The sequence below is a fragment of the Hyperolius riggenbachi genome, chromosome 2 (genome assembly GCF_040937935.1).
Source record: "Hyperolius riggenbachi isolate aHypRig1 chromosome 2, aHypRig1.pri, whole genome shotgun sequence".
Taxonomy (NCBI): Eukaryota; Metazoa; Chordata; class Amphibia; order Anura; family Hyperoliidae; genus Hyperolius; species Hyperolius riggenbachi.
The window spans coordinates 353,066,195-353,086,744 of NC_090647.1; the positions used below are offsets into that span (position 1 = coordinate 353,066,195).

Sequence of the window (20,550 nt, forward strand, 5' to 3'; positions counted from 1 at the left end):
TCAGGGCTGAGTCAGCCACTTACATACCTGATATGTAACTCTTTCAGGCAGAGAAAGAAAAAAAGGAACACAGCATAGTTACTTGTGCGCTAGGCACTGTACATACACATGTCTATCTCATCATGTCACATGTCACTTTGGGTATCCTTTAACGCTTCTGTGAGCAAACCAGGAAGTAACTACACTGCAGCATCTCTGTAGGAGCTCTAAAAGCTGTAACAAGGAAATATTTTTCTTTAAAGGGAACCAGAGAGGAACGGGGGGTTGAAAAAAGAAAATGATTTTATACATACCTGGGGCTTCTTCCAGCTCCATAAGCCTGAATCGCTCCCACGCCGCCGTCCTCAGCTTCCTGGATCCGCCGGTACCGGGCCCGTCACTTCCGGCGGACGCGGCCAATTGTCCGCATCACAGGGGCTCCCTCCATACATGTACGCATGCGGCAGCGCAGTAAGCAGCCACATGCGTATCTGTATGGAGAGAGAGCACCCTGTAATGCGGAGAATTGGCCGCGTCCGCCGGCCGACTTGCCGACTCGCGGCAATGACGGGACCCGGTGGCGGCGGATCCAGGCAGCGGAGGACGGCGGCGTGGGAGCGATCCGTGCGTATGGGGCTGGAGGAAGCCCCAGGTATGTATATTGAATCCTCTCTGGTTCCCTTTAAAGGATATTATGCTGTTGCTTATCTTTTAGAGAAGAGATGCAGTTCTGAGTTCACATCTCCTTTAAATATGCTCTGCTATGAGGTTAGGGGTGGGTGGCAAAAAGGGGAGTATAGTGAAGCATCAAAGCCCAAAGAGTGACTTTGGCTGTAAAAAATCAACCTGACTAACTCCAACACAGTCAATACAAAAGCATGCTCCAGCAAGTAACAGGGAACTCGTATATATATATATATATATATGGTCATCTGTAAATGGTCAGATTGCACAGTGGTCATCTAATGGGTGAACACAAGTCTTGGCAGTGTACATTTTAGAAGTTAAAGAGTCCCGCTTACCTTGCCCAGCTTTTTGCCCTTTTCTTCCTGCTTGTAGGTGCAGTAGTGCTGCACCGAATGGCTAACTGGCCCAAGCCTTCTAAGAACTCTTTGGGATATGTGCGGGTGCATGATATTGTTTTATCATTTTTTTTTTCATTTTCTGATTGAACCTGTTGGATGCCTTTTTTTCAACCAAACTAACTATGAAGGAACACGCCACCTGGTGGATACATTGAGTTCTCCACCTGGTGGATCTTTGATTTAAATACAATAATTTTAAAAATGTATATGTGCTTCCCATGACAATAAAGGAAGCAGATTGTTTCCTCAGAAAACACATACGGTAGTTTATTTTACAGGAAAAGAAACAGTAAAGTAAACACTATTTGTCTTCAGCTGCTTTGATTTGAAATGGCTTATGCTGCTCATTCTAACATATACAGAATAGTAAATGTTGTTTACCTGGCTAAGTAACAATATTTTAGTGGATCATTTATATGGAGTTCTCCATTGGGACCTGACAGAACTGATAAAAAATGTCTGTTTTGCACTGTGATGTGAAGGTAGAAGACTACCAGGGTAGTTTTGCCGCAACGAAGCATGGTGTTATGATGTGATGTTTTGGTGAACACACTCAGAGTTTTCTGATTATTGGTGATCCGCAGTATCACCAGTAATACAGATATATTTGATTATATGGTGATCTGCGGAATCACCAATAATACAAATATTTATACGTACTCTGGAAAACACATGGTACAGAAGATATGTCTTGTGGAAAACCCACCACACTGACGTTAACTCAGAGGGATGGTGACCTCTGGAAGGAAGAGCAGTGTGTGCGATTCTGCGACTTAGGATAAGAACTCAGAATCACGTTTCTCAACAGCAATGATATGCTGAGGAATTACTGAGTTCCCCGCAAGGAGAACTCAGCAGAGATAACCCTTTAGTGGACGAACCACTAAAGGGGGCGAAGTCAAACGGAAAATGGTTCGGTATCAGAACTGGCAAGGAAGTACCGAATCGACAGACAGAAATCAAGATCAGAGGTCAAGCCAAGGTCAGTAACGGAGAATCAGATGGGCAGAGGAACAGAATCGAGAAGCACAAGAGTAGTCAGAAGCCAAGCCAATAGTCGGTAACGGTAAGGGCTGGCGAAGTACAAAATCAGGAGACAAGAGAATAAACAGGTAACAGGCAAAAAGGTCATACACAATATACAATGCAATTAGTACTTTAGGCTATCAACAGAATCTGGCTAAGTGTGGATTCCCAGCTCCCGCTGGTTCTAGCACACTTTGGGATCTGACTAGGGTCTGAGTGCTAACACACAAGTATTTGCTGACTGCAGACAACCTGCAACTGACAGAATGCCTGCTTTTGTACTGTGCTGGACTCAAACAGCCCGCCCAGCCATTCAACCAATCACAACATGGCTCAAGGACCTTGCAGCACAGCTCAAGGACCTTGCTGAGGTCAGCTGACCAGCTGGTCAGCTGACTTTCCTTCTAAGAGTATAAAAGGCTCTACTGCACACGCGCGCGGCCCCTACGGGGTCCAGACTGTCATGAGAGGTGCCTCGGTGAGCAGCATGCCATGAGGCCTGTGAAGGTGTTCCAGGAGTGCAGCCTCTGCGTGGAGTACGCCAAGAGGTCTGCGACTGAGCGGTGGATCGTGCTGCCGCTGCGGACGTGGACGTTTCTCCGCGTTCCGCATGCGACCATGCGGGCGGTCGCGCTGCTGATGCGGACGTGGACAATCCTCCGCGTTCAGCCTGCTGTTGCCTCATTACACATGGCTATCTAACAAAACCTGGGTTTTGTGTTACAAAAGATTTTAAAACATTTATTTATCCTGCTCTTTCATAACTTGTGCCTGTGCTGACAATGATATTTTATGTTTACATTTAGGTCTGGCCCATTAACACTATCTCTGGTACAGCACATGGAATTGCATTTCAGGGAGTTACTTAAATGCAACTCACCATTATTGTGCAGACCGAACAGATTTCTGCAGACAGCAAATGTATTTTCCATTGATTATGTTAAATATTTTCCACACTGCTTCACACTACAACAAAAATAACTATTCTTTGCATCAAAATGCAGCACAACACATAGCAATAGTGTGAATAGAACGTTAGACTGCTACTGTGCTCTGATCACCTCCCACTCTTCTGAGCTCCGTCATTCAGATATGTTTCTCAGTATTTATCTCACTGTGATGCTATTTTAGCTGTGCTCAGGATTAACCTTTCACAAGCTTTTCAATATTGCTTGTTTAAGAAAAGTAAAGCATATACTAATAGATGTCTAGCAATAGTTAAATATAGACGCTTGTTCTTTGTAACATGTTTAGTTGTATGTTAAGTGAATTTCAGTAGCTCACAGAAAAACATTATTTTATAAGTTAACGGTCTCATGTTCTGACTTCTCAGCATACTTAAGGTACCCTAATTGTTAACCAGATCCTCTTCTATGCTCCTAGAGAACCTCATGATCTCTAGGAACATAGACCAAGCCATCTTACAACCTCAGCCGTCTCACAAACCAGTGAGGGAATTCAAACGACCACTTTCATTCTTACGGGTACATGCCTTAAAGGATACCCGAGGCGACACGTGACATGATGAGATAGACATGAGTTTGTACAGTGCCTAGCACACAACTATGCTGTGTTCCTTTTTTTCTTTTTCTGCCTGAAAGAGTTAAATATCAGGTATGTAAGTGGCTGACTCAGTCCTGACTCAGACAGGAAGTGATTATACAGGGAGTGCAGAATTATTAGTCAAGTTGTATTTTTGAGTAATAATTTTATTATTGAACAACAACCATGTTCTCAATGAACCCAAAAAACTCATTAATATCAAAGCTGAATATTTTTGAAAGTAGTTTTTAGTTTGTTTTTTAGTTTTAGCTATTTTAGTGGGATATCTGTGTGTGCAGGTGACTATTACTGTGCATAATTATTAGGCAACTTAACAAAAACCAAATATATACCCATTTCAATTATTTATTTTTACCAGTGAAACCAATATAACATCTCAACATTCACAAATACACATTTCTGACATTCAAAAACAAAAACAAATCAGTGACCAATATAGCCACCTTTCTTTGCAAGGACACTCAAAAGCCTGCCATCCATGGATTCTGTCAGTGTTTTGATCTGTTCACCATCAACATTGCGTGCAGCAGCAACCACAGCCTCCCAGACACTGTTCAGAGAGGTGTACTGTTTTCCCTCCTTGTAAATCTCACATTTTATGATGGACCACAGGTTCTCAATGGGGTTCAGATCAGGTGAACAAGTAGGCCATGTCATTAGTTTTTCTTCTTTTATACCCTTTCTTGCCAGCCACGCTGTGGAGTACTTGGGCGCGTGTGATGGAGCATTGTCCTGCATGAAAATCATGTTTTTCTTGAAGGATGCAGACTTCTTCCTGTACCACTGCTTGAAGAAGGTGTCTTCCAGAAACTGGCAGTAGGACTGGGAGTTGAGGTTGACTCCATCCTCAACCCGAAAAGGCCCCACAAGCTCATCTTTGATGATACCAGCCCAAACTAGTACTCCACCTCCACCTTGCTGGCGTCTGAGTCGGACTGGAGCTCTCTGCCCTTTACCAATCCAGCCACGGGCCCATCCATCTGGCCCATCAAGACTCACTCTCATTTCATCAGTCCATAAAACCTTAGAAAAATCAGTCTTGAGATATTTCTTGGCCCAGTCTTGACGTTTCAGCTTGTGTGTCTTGTTCAGTGGTGGTCGTCTTTCAGCCTTTCTTACCTTGGCCATGTCTCTGAGTATTGCACACCTTGTGCTTTTGGGCACTCCAGTGATGTTGCAGCTCTGAAATATGGCCAAACTGGTGGCAAGTGGCATCTTGGCAGCTGTACGCTTGACTTTTCTCAGTTCATGGGCAGTTATTTTGCGCCTTGGTTTTTCCACACGCTTCTTGCGACCCTGTTGACTATTTTGAATGAAACGCTTGATTGTTCGACGATCACGCTTCAGAAGCTTTGCAATTTTAAGAGTGCTGCATCCCTATGCAAGATATCTCACTATTTTTTACTTTTCTGAGCCTGTCAAGTCCTTCTTTTGACCCATTTTGCCAAAGGAAAGGAAGTTGCCTAATAATTATGCACACCTGATATAGGGTGTTGATGTCATTAGACCACACCCCTTCTCATCACAGAGATGCACATCACCTAATATGCTTAATTGGTAGTAGGCTTTCGAGCCTATACAGCTTGGAGTAAGACAACATGCATAAAGAGGATGCTGTGGTCAAAATACTAATTTGCCTAATAATTCTGCACTCCCTGTAGTGTGACCCTCACTAATAGGAAATTGCAACTATAAAACACTTTCCTAGCAGAAAATAGCTTCAGAGAGCGGGGAAGAGATAAAAACGGGTCAACAGTTAAAACTTAAAAAGTAGATTTAGACATAAAATAAAACTGGAATATCTTAAAAAGTCATTTTTAGGAGAAGGAAAATAGATACAATTGTTTATTTCATTAGCTTATTTTCGCCTCAGTGTCCTTTAAGGTTTGACTAAGTAAATATTTGTGGTCTTAGCTACGTTGCCGAATGAGAAACATACAGTATCAGGTGCTGTGCAATGGTTTATTGATATGGATCAGAATTTCTCCCACTGGGTTGTTATTATAGGCAAGTGAACCAGGTTTTCTGAGAGTGATCTAGAGTGGGCTAAGCTATGGCAGACCAAACATCTGGCCATATTTGATAAAGTTGCCATGAGCAGAGAGCGCACAGCAACTTTACCGTTACTACACAGACTTCATAGCGCAAATTGTGCAATGAGCCTAGTGTTAGGCCTAGATGGGAGAGGGTTAGTGTGTAGAATATCTGTAAAATTATCAATATTCTGCTATTGTAGATAGGGCATGAGCATAACAATAGTCCCCATGACCTATGCCATCGCCGGGTGGCCAGGAAGCTGCCCCCCGGGGGGGGGGGGGGGGGGTCCTGTAAAGAATCAGCAGAGCAGAACATTATACATACACCCTGTGATGAAGGTGACCTATCTACTTATGCCCTTGGATGAGGGTGTGATTCATGCAGTGAGGATATGGTTGTGACAAGAGCTGGCACTGGCAAGGCATGCAAGCACAAGTTTCACGTTGGTGTAAGGTAATACAAGTCAATACGCATTTATTTTTTTTAATTTTTTTAGAAACATAGCATATATATATATAATAAAACATCCGTTTATATTGTGAGAAAATGTCAAACTTTTTCAATTAATCTTTCCGAAGAAACGAACGTGGGATATTGTTTTCTAACTAACCCACATACATTAATCATTTTTGACATTCAGTTGTAGACTTTGTTCCAGAGCTATTTCAATAAATAAATCTAAAAATATATAGATATATATATGTTTCGGGGATCTTCGCAGTGGCTTGTCCTGAGATGCTTGATGCTAGCTTGCTACATCAAATTATTGTTTCTTTTGTGAACAACATAGTCTCATTAGCTGTCATATGCATGAGAGGCTGAAGAAGCCCTGTGGTATCAGCTGCTGTAGCGTAAGCTCTGATTGACTTCTTACAAAGGCTCTCACTGTGTAGCAGCAGCATGGTTCACAATGATTACCCATATATAAGGATCAGCGGAAAAATCTTTCAACATGTAAATCTCCACTGGCCATGCTGTAGTGAAACAAAGTTAAGGTACCCATACACTATGAGACATTCTTCAGCAGATTTGATAACAGTTATCTAATTTGTCAAAGACTGTTGCCCTAACATATCACCCGAATATAATTTTGATTTCTTTCTAGCAGAAATCAATTTATGATACTGATAAGATAGGACAGTTTTGTACTAGTCGATCGAGGGCAGGATGGGTGTGTGGCAGTATCTTTGTGGGAGTGCCTAGAGTCAGTGACTCATCCCCCCTATTAATGTTGCTCCCCTTGGCCCTATGCAGAGTATTAGTGAAGCTCTCTGACACTCACCTCTTCAGCTGGTGCACTATCTTCTCTACACTGCTTCAATCTCTCGTGCCCGTAGTGACCCCATGAACCGCCAGTGTATGCGAGTGTGTACATGTCATTGGGTCACTATGGACACAGGGAGATGACGAAGGAGAGAGTGCTTCAGCTGGAGAGGTGAGTGTCGGAATGCCTTGCTGTGTTAATACTCTGCCTCGGGGAGAGCAGGATTAGCGGGGGACACCTGGGGTAGAGAAGGTAATTGATTTGTAATAGATTTCATGCAAAAATATAAAATATATAAAATATTAACACTCTGTTCTGTTGATCATCATCAAGAGGTTTCTAAAACTAAAACTTATTTGGAAAGAAAAGACATTTCATTGATTGAATATGATCACAAAAGGCACAGTGCTGTCTTTTTATGGCATTCCCAGTTGATGATGTATATCAGAGCAAAAACTTAACAATTAAAAAAATTGCCCCAGAGCATAGAAACAGTAACGTGTTGAGGCAGAATTTAAGGAAGGCAAAAACAAAATAAAAATCGTCATATTCAATAAAAGCCTATGGGCTGCTTCATACTTATTTAGGGTGATCGTGTTGTTAACAGGGCATCCACTAACCCAGATCAACAGTCCAAAACCACTAAATACCACTGGATCTATATCCTTCAATTAAACTTCTGGCTTTATTGAAAACTGATAAGTATGTTAAATAGACATGGCTGGCACAAAATATTTGGCCTGTGTGCCTCAGGTACCCAACCATCTGAAAATAAACCAGACATTTATAAACCTGGACATACAAACACACCCACATAGGGGCAGGCACTTACTTAAAGGGACACATTAATTTAAAGTGACTTAACCACATTACAATACAGAAATAAAGCAAGAAGATGTATTGAAGGGTTGAGGTCCGGTGGTATTAAATCTTCCGTTTTCTAGAGAGCATTTTTGCCCTCCATGATTCCTAAATAGGCAAAGTTTTGGAACAATCACAATTCTCCCTAAAGCTGACCACCTGCCCAAATGGAATATTTGGGAGAGAAGGACCTTGGAAAGAGATTGTAGTCACTCTGCATCCAACCTGACAGATTGTCACATGATCCACAGAGAAGAATGGCATATAATCTCCAAATCACTTCGTCATTGTAGGGTACTGAGTGTTGCTTGATAAGAGAAACAAAAAATGAAAGGCGTTTATTTTGAGGTTTCAGCATACTGAAAAGTGAAGAAGTTCTAAAGAGCTATGAATATTTCCTAAATGCAATGTACCTGAGATAAGAGAATTAGGTTCATAAAGTGTACACAGCCACTGGATCCAAAGTGGTTAATATCTGGGCTATTTGTCCACAGGACAGCATTCTGAAGAAATATATACATACCGTTTACATCTTCAAGTTTGCGAGCCATTATCGCTCAGTGATGTCATGAATATTAAAGCAGAACAATAGTATGTATGTAAGAAAATGTATAGCCAGCAGTAGATGGTGTTAACTTATCAAAGCTAGAATCTCTCTTATAATATTTGATGTTTACTAATAATTAATTTTGACTAATAGTTGTTTTACAAGCCATTTCCAATGACCAGTTAATAGTATTTGTGTATGCTAACAAGGTATTGTTACCAGAGTTGACAACTCATCCCTATCATTACTAGCATGCTTATATTTAGTTGGGTTTGATGCTAAATAAGACATAGAGAAAATTGGTGTTTTGGAGTTCAGTGCTACACGGGTGTTCACACTACAGAAGAAAATGTGCTGCTGTTTTTCCTGGAACAGACCACAACAAACAAACAGACAAGTCAACCGATCCTATGATAAATATAGGATCTGTTTAAATATGTTCCAACATGTCCGTTGTGGTGACAGAACACAAATAACTTTTCTGAACACCAGATGGACATTATAATGGACACCAAAAGGCTGGTGAAAACCAATTGGACAGTTGCAACAGATCATTCATTTGACCTGCTGTGACTGTCCAAGGTACAACCCTGGCGAATGTGAACCCAGCTTAGATGTGTTCTATTTCCCTGCTCCTCAGTGAGCTGCCAAACCATCATGAGTGCATGCTGTTTCCACACTTATTGTAGTTCACAAGACCCTATAAGCAGCCCCTGGAGGAGATCCTGCTCTTCCAGTGTACGCTGCACTGATCACAGCTATGTATGGGTACAGGTCTAGTCGCCTTGTACATTCGCTCTATATGTGGTCAAGAGATTGCCTAAATCCATTTAGCCAGACAACCTGTATGACTTAGATATGTTAATAATGAAAGAGATGAGTTGGAAACCCTGATTGCCATAAGTACAAATACTTGTTTAACTAATACCTTCCCTGTCTGAAATGGTGGCATCTTATTCTAGGAGGGTTGATGGGATATTGTATAAGATGTTGATTTCCATTTCTCCCTTTTCTTGACATAAGCACAAGAACACCCCTCATGCTTGCTTCACCATCTCATTCTCATTTTCTGTTTCCAGCTCTGTGTGCCACCCCGAGCCCCCCCACGTCTCCCACGTCCCCAGCTCCACAGACCCTTCCCTCCTCTTCTGAGCACTCGGCCCTAGGGGGAGGCAGCAGCAGCAGTGACAGCGCTGGGGAATACAGGGCGAACATCATGTGTGTCTGAGTCACAGTGTAAGATACTCCTTCCCCTTCAACAACTGATGTAAACTGCCATAACTGAATGGGAACTAAGGGGAAGCAAGAGACAAGAAATCTGATATGGATTCTATGTAAATAAGATAGACAATTATGTATATATATATAATATTATCTATTACTTTAGTGATTACATCTGCTTGTATATAATATACAAAAAAAATAATTATATTATATTAAGACAATTTTGACAGTCATTTTCTTACTTTGCTTCAGATGTACATTAAATCATGTTCAAGGTATTAATTATTTTATTAAATCAGGAGTGTATAGGGATGGAAGGGAACAGAACATTTATTTTTAGTTACCCAGCCTTCAGAGTGGATTGTAGCACCACATTAAAAGCAACAGGTGGAAGATATGACAGTCTGCAGGTTTTGTTATTCAGTCACAAGTGATGAGTTGAAGAAAGGTCCATATCAGTCTATGATTATAATTCGTGGACCACCATGTGCAGAGCCAACTGACTTGTATTTACACTGCTGCTAATGTACCTGCTTTCAGCTACAAGTATGCCTTAAGAAGAGTACACCTCATATAGGAATGTATAGCTGCACATGGGCTGTTTGTTTTTTAGCCAGCACTTTTCTTAGTAGATAATAATTGTTCAGTAGAATACACTTTTCATTGCATCATCCAGGCGCAGATTTTCTGTTCTTTGTTAGGCAGAAAGATTTTTTGTTTTAATGTGACAGCTGTGAGCTAATTATCTTTCCTCAGAAGTACTACAGCCACCATTTGATTGGTCCTTTAGCACCAGCAAAACCCTTGTGCAGTACAATTTTTTTTTCATTTTGCTCATGTTTTATTGACTAAGGTGAAAGTAAATTAATATCTCTAGCATTAGAAAACAACCAGCTAATTGGCAGCATTGTCCTAATATACGAATATAACATAATTAAAGGAAATGATGATCTGGAAAATGCCAATATTACAGTCCTTATCTTTTAGCATAGAATACTGTATATTTGAAAAGAAAAAAATGAATGCATGAAAAGAAAAGAGGTGTCTGGTATAAGAGAGTTACCTCCTGGGTGTGCAGCCCCTGCAGTATCGCAGTATGTCTGTGGGTACTCCTCTTCCTTGACCCCTGAGCATCACTATTGCCATAAAAACACCAGTCCAAACTAGTGACTTATAAAAATGAATTATGATGAACTCTGGTATATGCAGTTATGCACCATTTATGACTATTCGTCAGTGTGAAGTTACAGAAATGTGTGACCCCATAGTTTCCCATGAAGAGGTAGACAGTATCCACAAAGTTTGTTGAATGCTACAGTACAGGTGATTCAATACATATATGTCTTACCTTGGTAGCCCTTGTTAAACAGGAACTCTAGGTTCACAGGGTTAAAGTTATTTTCTGTATCATGATGATCTGTTGATTTGCTCAAAGTTAAATTTGCAGTAAAATCTGGCCATTTTTAGGGAACCAAATGTTGCTATTTGCTCGAGTTTATAGTGATTAGAGCTGTAACCTGGCATACTCATGGAGTGGCAATTTCCACTTACTCAAAGTGTAACAATTGCCTTTCATTTTAACATAGTGATATTACTGAGCTAATAGAGTTCTGTTCAGACTCTCTGTCCATCTCAACCTAAGCTCTCCCTCCATTTTGTATGGCACCGACCAGACTGCATATGGTGCAGCACCATAAATATTTTGTCTAGGCATATTATGGCAGCTTTATTCACTTGTGATAAATGGGACTACACTGCTCTGTAGTCCGCCATGGCTGCTGCCTGTGTGAACTGCTGCCTGTGTGCATCAGTGTTCAGTAGCCATGACTGAATACTTCTGACAGGCTGCATTGTACAGAAATTAGTCAAAGGTATTCCGTTCAAAGCTACTGACTGGCACAGGAGAACTTCAGTTATTCACTCAAAAAGTCAAAATTTGTATGTAAAATTTGAAAAGCTCCACTCGACTGCTTATACAAGACTTGAGAAGGGAACATTACATGATGCAGGGCATCTAACTTACCTTATCAGATAGTTCTAAGAAGAGACATGTGGTATTATCAGCATATTTTATTAGCTTCACAGAAAGCCTGGTCTGAGACATTACTCCAGGAACATAACACTTAATAAAAACACCACTGACAACCATTTCCAGCATCACCTTACGAAACCACAATAACCCAGATGATAAGATTGCTGTATTGTAATATGGATTAATTTCCTCATTTTCTGCTGTTGGATAGCACCAGCGTATTATGGTTATACAATGCTTTACAGAATGCAGCAATTCACGCTGGATACAATGGATATAACTGGAGAAAAAATTGGAATCAAAACGTTTAGCTGTATGAAATGACATATTAAATTTACAGGTGGGGTTCAATTGTGTTTATTTAAGCCAGCAGAAGCTACAAAGTTGAATAGGCCCTAGCCACAGACACCTAACCACAGCCAGCTGAGATCCAGGAACTGGTTATGTACATGCAGACAATCCTCCTGAGATGTCTCCTAATGGGAGTTATGGGAATTGTCTCATGTCCCATCTCTCTTGTAAAATGACTCTAGTGGCTGGATAGAGTACTGGTTAAGGGCTCTGCCTTTGACATGGGAGACCAGGGTTCGAATCCTGGCTAGGTCAAGTACCTATTCAGTAAGGAGTTCAAGGCAAGACTCTCTAACACTGCAGGGTGGCCTCTTGAGTGCATCCCAGTGGCTGCAGCTCTTGAGCGCTTTGAGTCCGACAGGAGAAAAGCGCTATATAAATGTTCAGATTATTATTATTACATATTATTATAGAAAGTTTTTGTTGGGTCCACAGAATGCTTCTCCTGCTCCCAGCAAGGCGTATTTTGGTGAAGTGGTAGGGGCCAGGTAGACAAATTGATAGCTCCTAGGTAGGCAGTGCCATTTGCTTTTCCTTAAAGGAAACCTGAACTGAGATTAAAAAAGACTTACATACCCACACAAGAAAAGGGAAGGCTCTGGATCCCCCTGTCCTTTCTCCATTCCCTTGTTCCACCACTGTCACCAGTGAAATAATCTGACTAGAATGGTGGCCTTTTGGACTTTGAAACTCCTTGAAAAGCTTTGGAAGTCCTTGCAATCCCAAGTACTTCCAAAGATGAGCAGATCCACTCGGCACAATTGTGCAATATGGATTTGGCCGTCTTCAGAAGCAATCGAGGACGCAAGTGTTTCTGAAGCCTTTCCAAGGAGTCCCCGAAGACATGTAATCTAAACTTTTTAAATCTTAGTTCAGAGTCATACAAAGTATCTAAAGCTAAATGTAGTTATCCTTGAAAAGTGATGTTTTACCATGGGGTTCTTTTCTTTTTCTGCACATAATGACTGATGTGTCATCTGCATTAATTCCAAGAAGCAGAGAGGATAGCTGAACAGGATATAAGATATACATGCAAAAGTTCTGCTCACAACATAAGCTGTCCTATAAAATGGGAGGAGTGAGATTTTTACTGCTCCAGGCATAGGTACTTCCACATTTGCTTTAGCACTGGGAATCTCCAATACTTGAACATAAAGGAAGCATTACATTTAAGGGTTACCGAGGTTTAATATAAAAACTGGCAAGGTTTAATGTGAAAACTGGCTCAATGTTATGGTTAGTTAGTGTTACTGTGAAATAGAGGTTCAGAGAAGTGGAGAACTTATTGTCAGTGGTAGTTTAATGTTAGTTTTTGGCTGAGGATAAGGGCTGATAGAGTTAGGTTGCTATATGGGTTACACAGTGTGAGGTTTAGTGTAAAGTGTAGCAATAGGTTCATAGTCTAATGCAGGGAATACATTATGCGTTTCTGGCACTCGATTCTCTGCTCAATCGTTTTTGCCACTCGATTCTGCAATCGATTCTCTTATCTTCCACTTGTTTTTCTTATCTTTTTCCATTCACTTCTATCAGAAATCGAGTGGCAAAACTATCGAACGGGAGATCGTACATGTCAGAAATGATCTATCGAGCCATCTATTTGCGGCAGAAATGAACCGTGTGTTCCCAGCATGATGCTGCGAATACACCATTCAATTTTGTGTTAGATAGATGGTCCGATAGATAATTTCCGACATGTCCGATCTTAAGATAGCAGAATCGAATCGGAAATCGATCGGATGGAAAATTGACCGGAAAAAACGCATCGTGTGTACCCAGCATTAAACTCATCTCCTAATTCATGATAAACAGATAAGGAGTGATAAAGCAGGATTAAGACAGATAAGGAGAGATAAATTGTGAATTAATAAGTAGGGTGAGATCATTCATGAAATATGTTTGGTGTGTCAGTCCCACTGAGAGAATAATTGCTTAGCACAGAAGCATGTAACATGAGGCTACAATCCAGTCCACAAACACACGTAGGGTCTCCCAGAATAGGCTGCATCAGACCACATGAAATTCACATTTAGGTAAATCAGTGGATTTTCTATCTCTGCATATTCGCACTGTTTCCTGGATAACATTACTGATACTTGATCAGGTGCTCTGTTTAGTAGGTTTTGGCAAATGTACATGTTGTGGTTGTAAAATTCATATAAATCAACTTAGCAGCCTTCTGCATTTCTACATCAATCTGTTTTTTTCTATTGCCTAAAAATAAAGATGAATAAAGAATAAATGTCTGTATTTTTCCTGTGTAATTTTATTCTCTTCACCATTCCTTGTACGCTTTCTGTCCTGAATGAAAGGTTCCTTATTTAATCTTTCAGAACATATTTACAGAACAGGTGAATAGAAAATATGAATAACTATCGGCCATCAATTACATTGTTTTGATACATTTAATATGGATCTTTAGGATTAACTTGTATCTGTCATGAATAAAGACAAGTTCAAATCCTGGCTTTTCAGGAATATAATAAGATTGCCTGTTTTGCTTTGCTTCTAAAACTGGATTTAAACTGCAGCACCTTCCATTGTTTACATGCAGCAGGATACCCTAAAGCCATTTGCCTGCTTTGCCACTGCTGCCCAGATCCACATATTATACTTAACTAGGGATGGAATTTTCAATGGCATGGGTTCATCAGCGGAGAACTTCCATCCCATGATGCTAGCATGACCTCGACCCGAAGTCAGGTGACCATTGACGTTTGTGAACCAGCACGTCCCAACAAGAATGCGGGTTTATAAACACAGTCACGTAGCGACCTCGATCCCTATTGACCAGCTGAATTCAGGTTAGAGGTTACATTGGGCATTATGGGCTGAAAGTTCTCTGCTGGTGAAATCATGCTGAGGTGAATTCCATCCCTTCTTTAAACATTATAATAATGCACAACCATAAAGGCATATGCTCTCCTGCCACAGTCTGCTAGTCGTCTTCTCTTCCGACTACTGTTAACATCTAACATACGGTAGTTTGTGGCTGAGGGATTGTTATAAAGTGTCTTCCCGGATCAGGCTCATAGAGGCCTGCACAGATGAATGCCTGCTTATTTTGTGAGTGTTGCAGTATGACCTCCAGTTTCAGAAGCAAATCAACAATTCAGTGTAATTGTATTCCTGATGAAGGAATGAATTTGAACATACAAGTAAGGTATATTTTATCATTAACATTACCCTTTAATTATCAGTATTTATATGTTAGTTGAAGCTGCAAAAATAATGTATCCTAGCAAAATTAAACCCATATGTGATATCTAGTCTAAGAATGGCTGACAGAAAATATAGATTGTGCAGAAGCCACAAGGAGGAAGGAAATAGGAGAGACAGAGACGTGGAAGGCTAAAGAGCTGATAGGAAGTGGAGAAAGATACAGATTCTAGGATCTTTTCACTTAGTGTTAGTGCTACCTATTCTTTCCCCATGTAGACCCTGCCTCCATCCCCTCCCTGACTGGAATTCTCAATTTTGCTTACTCATTATTTATCTTCTAATGTTCTCTTTGTATCTGTTTATACAGCGCAAGCAGCCACAGCTGCAAGGTTGCACAGAGCCTAGTGGTGGTAAAGCAGGCATTCCTGTAGTCTCAGCTCCTGGTGGGAGCCTCCACTTCTCTGCACATTCCCATACTGCAGCTATGTTATAAGAATATTCTGGAATTGCTGAGGCGTGGCACCTTATTTTAACAATGGACAGAAGGATCCAATGTTTCCACCAACCTGCTAATCCTTTGGTAAATGGATTCCTCATGCAAGTGTAGCAGAGACCGAATATGGGTGTCCATCCAAAAATGTGATGCAGAGCTGAAAACCCCATGCATTATCTTCTTCTCTCACTACCAACAATGGATGCAGTGATGGTCTCCACAACTGCTTACTGCAATCCTAAAGACTAGATGCTTATGTAGTCACATGATCCAACAGTGAACCTTTGCTCAGATGAACTTGTTGGCAGGATGTAAAAGACAGTTTTGTGCAGGAGTCTTGCAAGGCATTATGATGAAATATTTTCTTGAAGATTGAGGATTTTGTAAGGCGCTCCTGTTGACCCATGCAAGCAATAACTCAGCAACCTCTTCACACTATTTCAGGACAGCAGTTATATAGAACTTTAGCTATATTCTGTGCATATAACATCCTTCATTATGAATAGTGTGCAAAGCATATCTTTGCCTCAATATATAGTTATATATATTTTGCTGTATGAAAAAAATATTTATTTTATGTATATAATCATGAAAGTATTTAGAATATATGGTAGTTAACAAGAATGTCTGGGTCTTACCAAAAAAATATGCAGGTTCTGTGACCCGGAAGCTTGGAATCCAGCACTGAACTAACTTAGTTTTATTTGCTTCTAACTTCACCTTACTTACATACCATGCCTCCCAAGCAACTGTTTTTACTTTTTTTAACTGATGTATGTACTTAATATATGCAGTTAAAGGTAATAAAAATCAAAAATGTAAAAACACCAACAGTTAAAATTAAATAGCGGGCAAATGCATTTAGTGCTACATATTAAACATCTTTGGACATCTGCAAATATTTCCATTAATTTTTTTAAGAGTAACTGAAAAGTCATGATAGATTATATAAGTTAAATTTAGGCATTTGAGCTTTTAGAATGCTACCCAAGGTTACATTTGCCTTAACACTAATGTAAAAGACAAAAAATGTTATGGTTTAAGGTTAAGAGTACATAGGCATCAGAACTATGCATTGGTGTTTGCTGCCTAGCTGTTTGAGTTGCAGCTCTATTGCATTGTTATACGCAATCACAAAAGCAAATCAAATGCAGTACAATAGGACATGCAATTAAAGAAAATCAACAAAATAGCCTGTTTGAATAACGCCTTCTTGAGCTAAGAGAACCCACGTAACCCTGCAGATCTGGCCTGGATTCATTCTAGGCAATTTCCACTGTTGTAATAAATTTGCCATTAAGCTCAAATTGCACTTTTGTGAAACCATGTGAGCAGTGCTGTATTGGTAGCACAAATTACCCAGGAACTTCTGCTTTACCATATGTAATTATTGGCACACATCAGAACCCATTGTTACATTTTCAAAGCCCACACTAATCCATTAACTGGCAGTGTACCTTGACATCAGCAATATTATTTTAAAAACACTTTGTATAAAACCGATCTGAATTATGTTTTTTAGGTAATTTTAATGTGGAATTTCCTCTTATTAGGTGGGAACATCTGCAACACTTACTTTGGTCATGTCAAATCATAGTGAGGTTTGCTGAATGGTTGATGAAAAAGCAAATTATTTTAGTCACTTGAACACAGCTTCAGTGAGACTTTTCATTTTAAGGAATTCCATGCTGTATTTAAATATATTGTAAAAAAAAAAAAAAAGAATAACTTTGCAGTACAGATGTATAGTATGCATGTGAATACCACAAAGTAGCTATACATGCGCTGGCATGTGGATAAAGGTGGATTTGATGTGGATGAATTCAATATCCCTGTGTGATTTGTGAACACTGCTATGCATCTATAAATATGTACACATTTCAGAAGTAAGCAACTGGTTTTGTGTCCCTCTAGTTGCCTATGTCCAACAAAACCCTGTTGGCAGCTCAGAAAAAGTTTTTTGAGTTGCTTTTCATTTCACCCACAAATATGAAGAGCCTCTGTCAGCCAGTTTGCAAAATGTAAAGGGAAAGTGTACAACTGGTTATTCTGTCCACGGTCCACCAGGAACTGCATTTGAGCCATGTAGTACCTCACAAGTGTATGAGTTATGTTGGTTGGCAAGGCAGTGTTGGTGAGCAAAGAGAAAGTCATTTTCCCTTGGCAGATTGCCAACTCTGAGACTTCCCCACATAGAGACAGTATTTAGATGGTGCAAAATACGTTCAGGGTATGCAGTGAAGGATGAAAATGCTCATTCAGAAATCCTCTTTACTAGACACCAGGGTTACACCGACGGCACGGGTAGGGACAAGGGTGGTAACTCCATAAAAACAGATTCAGTAGTTTGGGCAGAGCATCTCTAAATTCACTCATTGGCTAGTGATATAGCATAATATAGGCATGTTCTCAAGTTCATTTATGGACAATACTGTATCTATGACAGCATCATTTTAAAAGTTAGTACTTTGACCATTATTAATAATATGGCAACTGCTGTGGTTAGTTTTGAAACTTGACTTATGTTCTGCATATTAATCTGGCTAGAGGAGTCAGATTATGACCATGGGTTAAAGTGTAATTACAGTGACAAACATACAGTTACCAAACTGCCTACTATTATCAGTAGTATATTTTTAAGTGTAATGTTATCAACAGTTACATATTTAACCACTTCCCGACCGCCGTATATACAATTGGCGGCCGGGAAGTGGACGCCGCAAGGACCGCCGTATTGACAATTGGCGGCGGTCCTTGTATGGGCGGAGCGATCGCGTCATCCGTGACGCGATCCTCCGCCTGGCGCCGCTCACCCGCCGCAACATCCCACCGGCTATACGGAAGCGCCGGTGGGATGTTAACCCCGCGATCGCCGCATACAAAGTGTATAATACACTTTGTAATGTTTACAAAGTGTATTATACAGGCTGCCTCCTGCCCTGGTGGTCCCAGTGTCCGAGGGACCACCAGGGCAGGCTGCAGCCACCCTAGTCTGCACCAAAGCACACTGATTTCTCCCCCCCCCTGCCCCAGATCGCCCACAGTACCCATCAGACCCCCCCCCTGCCCCCCCCCAGACCCCTGTTTGCACCCAATCACCCCCCTAATCACCCATCAATCACTCCCTGTCACTATCTGTCAACGCTATTTTTTTTTATCCCCCACCCTGCTCCCTTCCCCCTCCTGATCACCCCCACCCCTCAGATTCTCCCCAGACCCCCCCCCAGACCACCCCCCCCCCCCTGTTTACTGTATGCATCTATCCCCCTGATCACCTGTCAATCACCCATCAATCACCCGTCAATCACCCCCTGTCACTGCCACCCATCAGCCAGCCCCTAACCTGCCCCTTGCGGGCAATCTGATCACCCCCCCCCCCCCCCACACCAATAGATCGCCCGCAGATCCGACATCAGATCACCTCCCAAATCCATTGTTTACATCTATTCTCTCCTCTAAACACCGACTAATTACCCATCAATCACCCATCAATCACCACCTGTCACTGTTACCTATCAGATCAGACCCTAATCTGCCCCTTGCGGGCACCCAATCACCCGCCCACACGCTCAGATTGCCCTCAGACCCCCCCCCCCTTATCAATTCGCCAGTGCATTAATTACATCTGTCCTTCCCTGTAATAACCCACTGATCACCTGCCAATCACCTATCACCCATCAATCACCCCCTGTCACTGCCACCCAACAATCAGCCCCTAACCTGCCCCTTGCGGGCAATCTGATCACCCACCCACACCAATAGATCGCCCGCAGATCCGACATCAGATCACCACCCAAGCGCAGCGTTTACATCTATTCTCTCCTCTAAACACCCACTAATTACCCATCAATCACCCCCTATCACCACCTGTCACTGTTACCCATCAGATCAGACCCTAATCTGCCCCTTGCGGGCACCCAATCGCCCGCCTACACGCTCAGATTGCCCTCAGACCCCCCTTATCAATTCGCCAGTGCAATATTTACATCTGTTCTCCCCTGTAATAACCCACTGATTACCTGTCAATCACCTATCAATCACCCCCTGTCACTGCCACCCATCAATCACCCCCTGTCACTGCCACCCATCAATCACCCGCTGTCACTGCCACCCATCAATCAGCCCCTAACCTGCCCCTTGCGGGCAAACTGATCACCCACCCACACCAATAGATCGCCCGCAGATCCGACATCAGATCACCACCCAAGCGCAGTGTTTCCATCTATTCTCTACCCTAAACACCCACTAATTACCCATCAATCACCCCCTGTCACTGCTACCTATCAGATTAGACCCCTATCTGCCCCTAGGGCACTCAATCACCCGCCCACACCCTCAGAATGCCCTCAGACCCCAGCCCTGATCACCTCGCCAGTGCATTGCTTGCATCTATTCCCCCCTCTAATCACACCTTGAGACACCCATCAATCACCTCCTGTCACCCCCTAGCACACCTACCCATCAGATCAGGCCCCAATTTGCCCCGTGTGGGCTCCTGATCACTCGGCCAAACCCTCAGATCCCCCTCAGACCCCCTTCCGATCACCTCCCCAGTGCATTGATTGCATCTATTTTCCCCTCTAACCACCCCCTGAGACACCCATCAATCACCTCCTGTCACCCCCCTAGCACTCCTATCCATCAGATCAGGCCCAATACAACCTGTCATCTAAAAGGCCACCCTGCTTATGACCGGTTCCACAAAATTCGCCCCCTCATAGACCACCTGTCATCAAAATTTGCAGATGCTTATACCCCTGAACAGTCATTTTGAGACATTTGGTTTCCAGACTACTCACGGTTTTGGGCCTGTAAAATGCCAGGGCGGTATAGGAACCCCACAAGTGACCCCATTTTAGAAAAAAAGACACCCCAAGGTATTCTGTTAGGTGTATGACGAGTTCATAGAAGATTTTATTTTTTTGT

The 20,550-nt window shown here is 41.7% G+C and overlaps 1 protein-coding gene across 18 annotated transcripts in view; it reads left to right on the forward strand.

Annotated features, from left to right (window-relative positions):
- Positions 1-16,531, forward strand: part of PLEKHA6 (pleckstrin homology domain containing A6) — a 273,958-nt gene extending 257,427 nt beyond the window's left edge. For 16 of the 18 annotated variants that reach the window (XM_068269617.1, XM_068269632.1, XM_068269628.1 and 13 more), the window contains one exon: positions 9,442-14,211. In XM_068269617.1, coding sequence (XP_068125718.1) covers positions 9,442-9,590 — 149 coding nt within the window. In that variant the 3' untranslated portion in view covers positions 9,591-14,211. Of the gene's footprint in view, positions 1-9,441; positions 14,212-15,498 lie in introns of those variants that run through there. The other 2 variants (XM_068269622.1, XM_068269629.1) reach the window with 2 other exon arrangements.
- Positions 16,532-20,550: the final 4,019 nt, after the last annotated feature.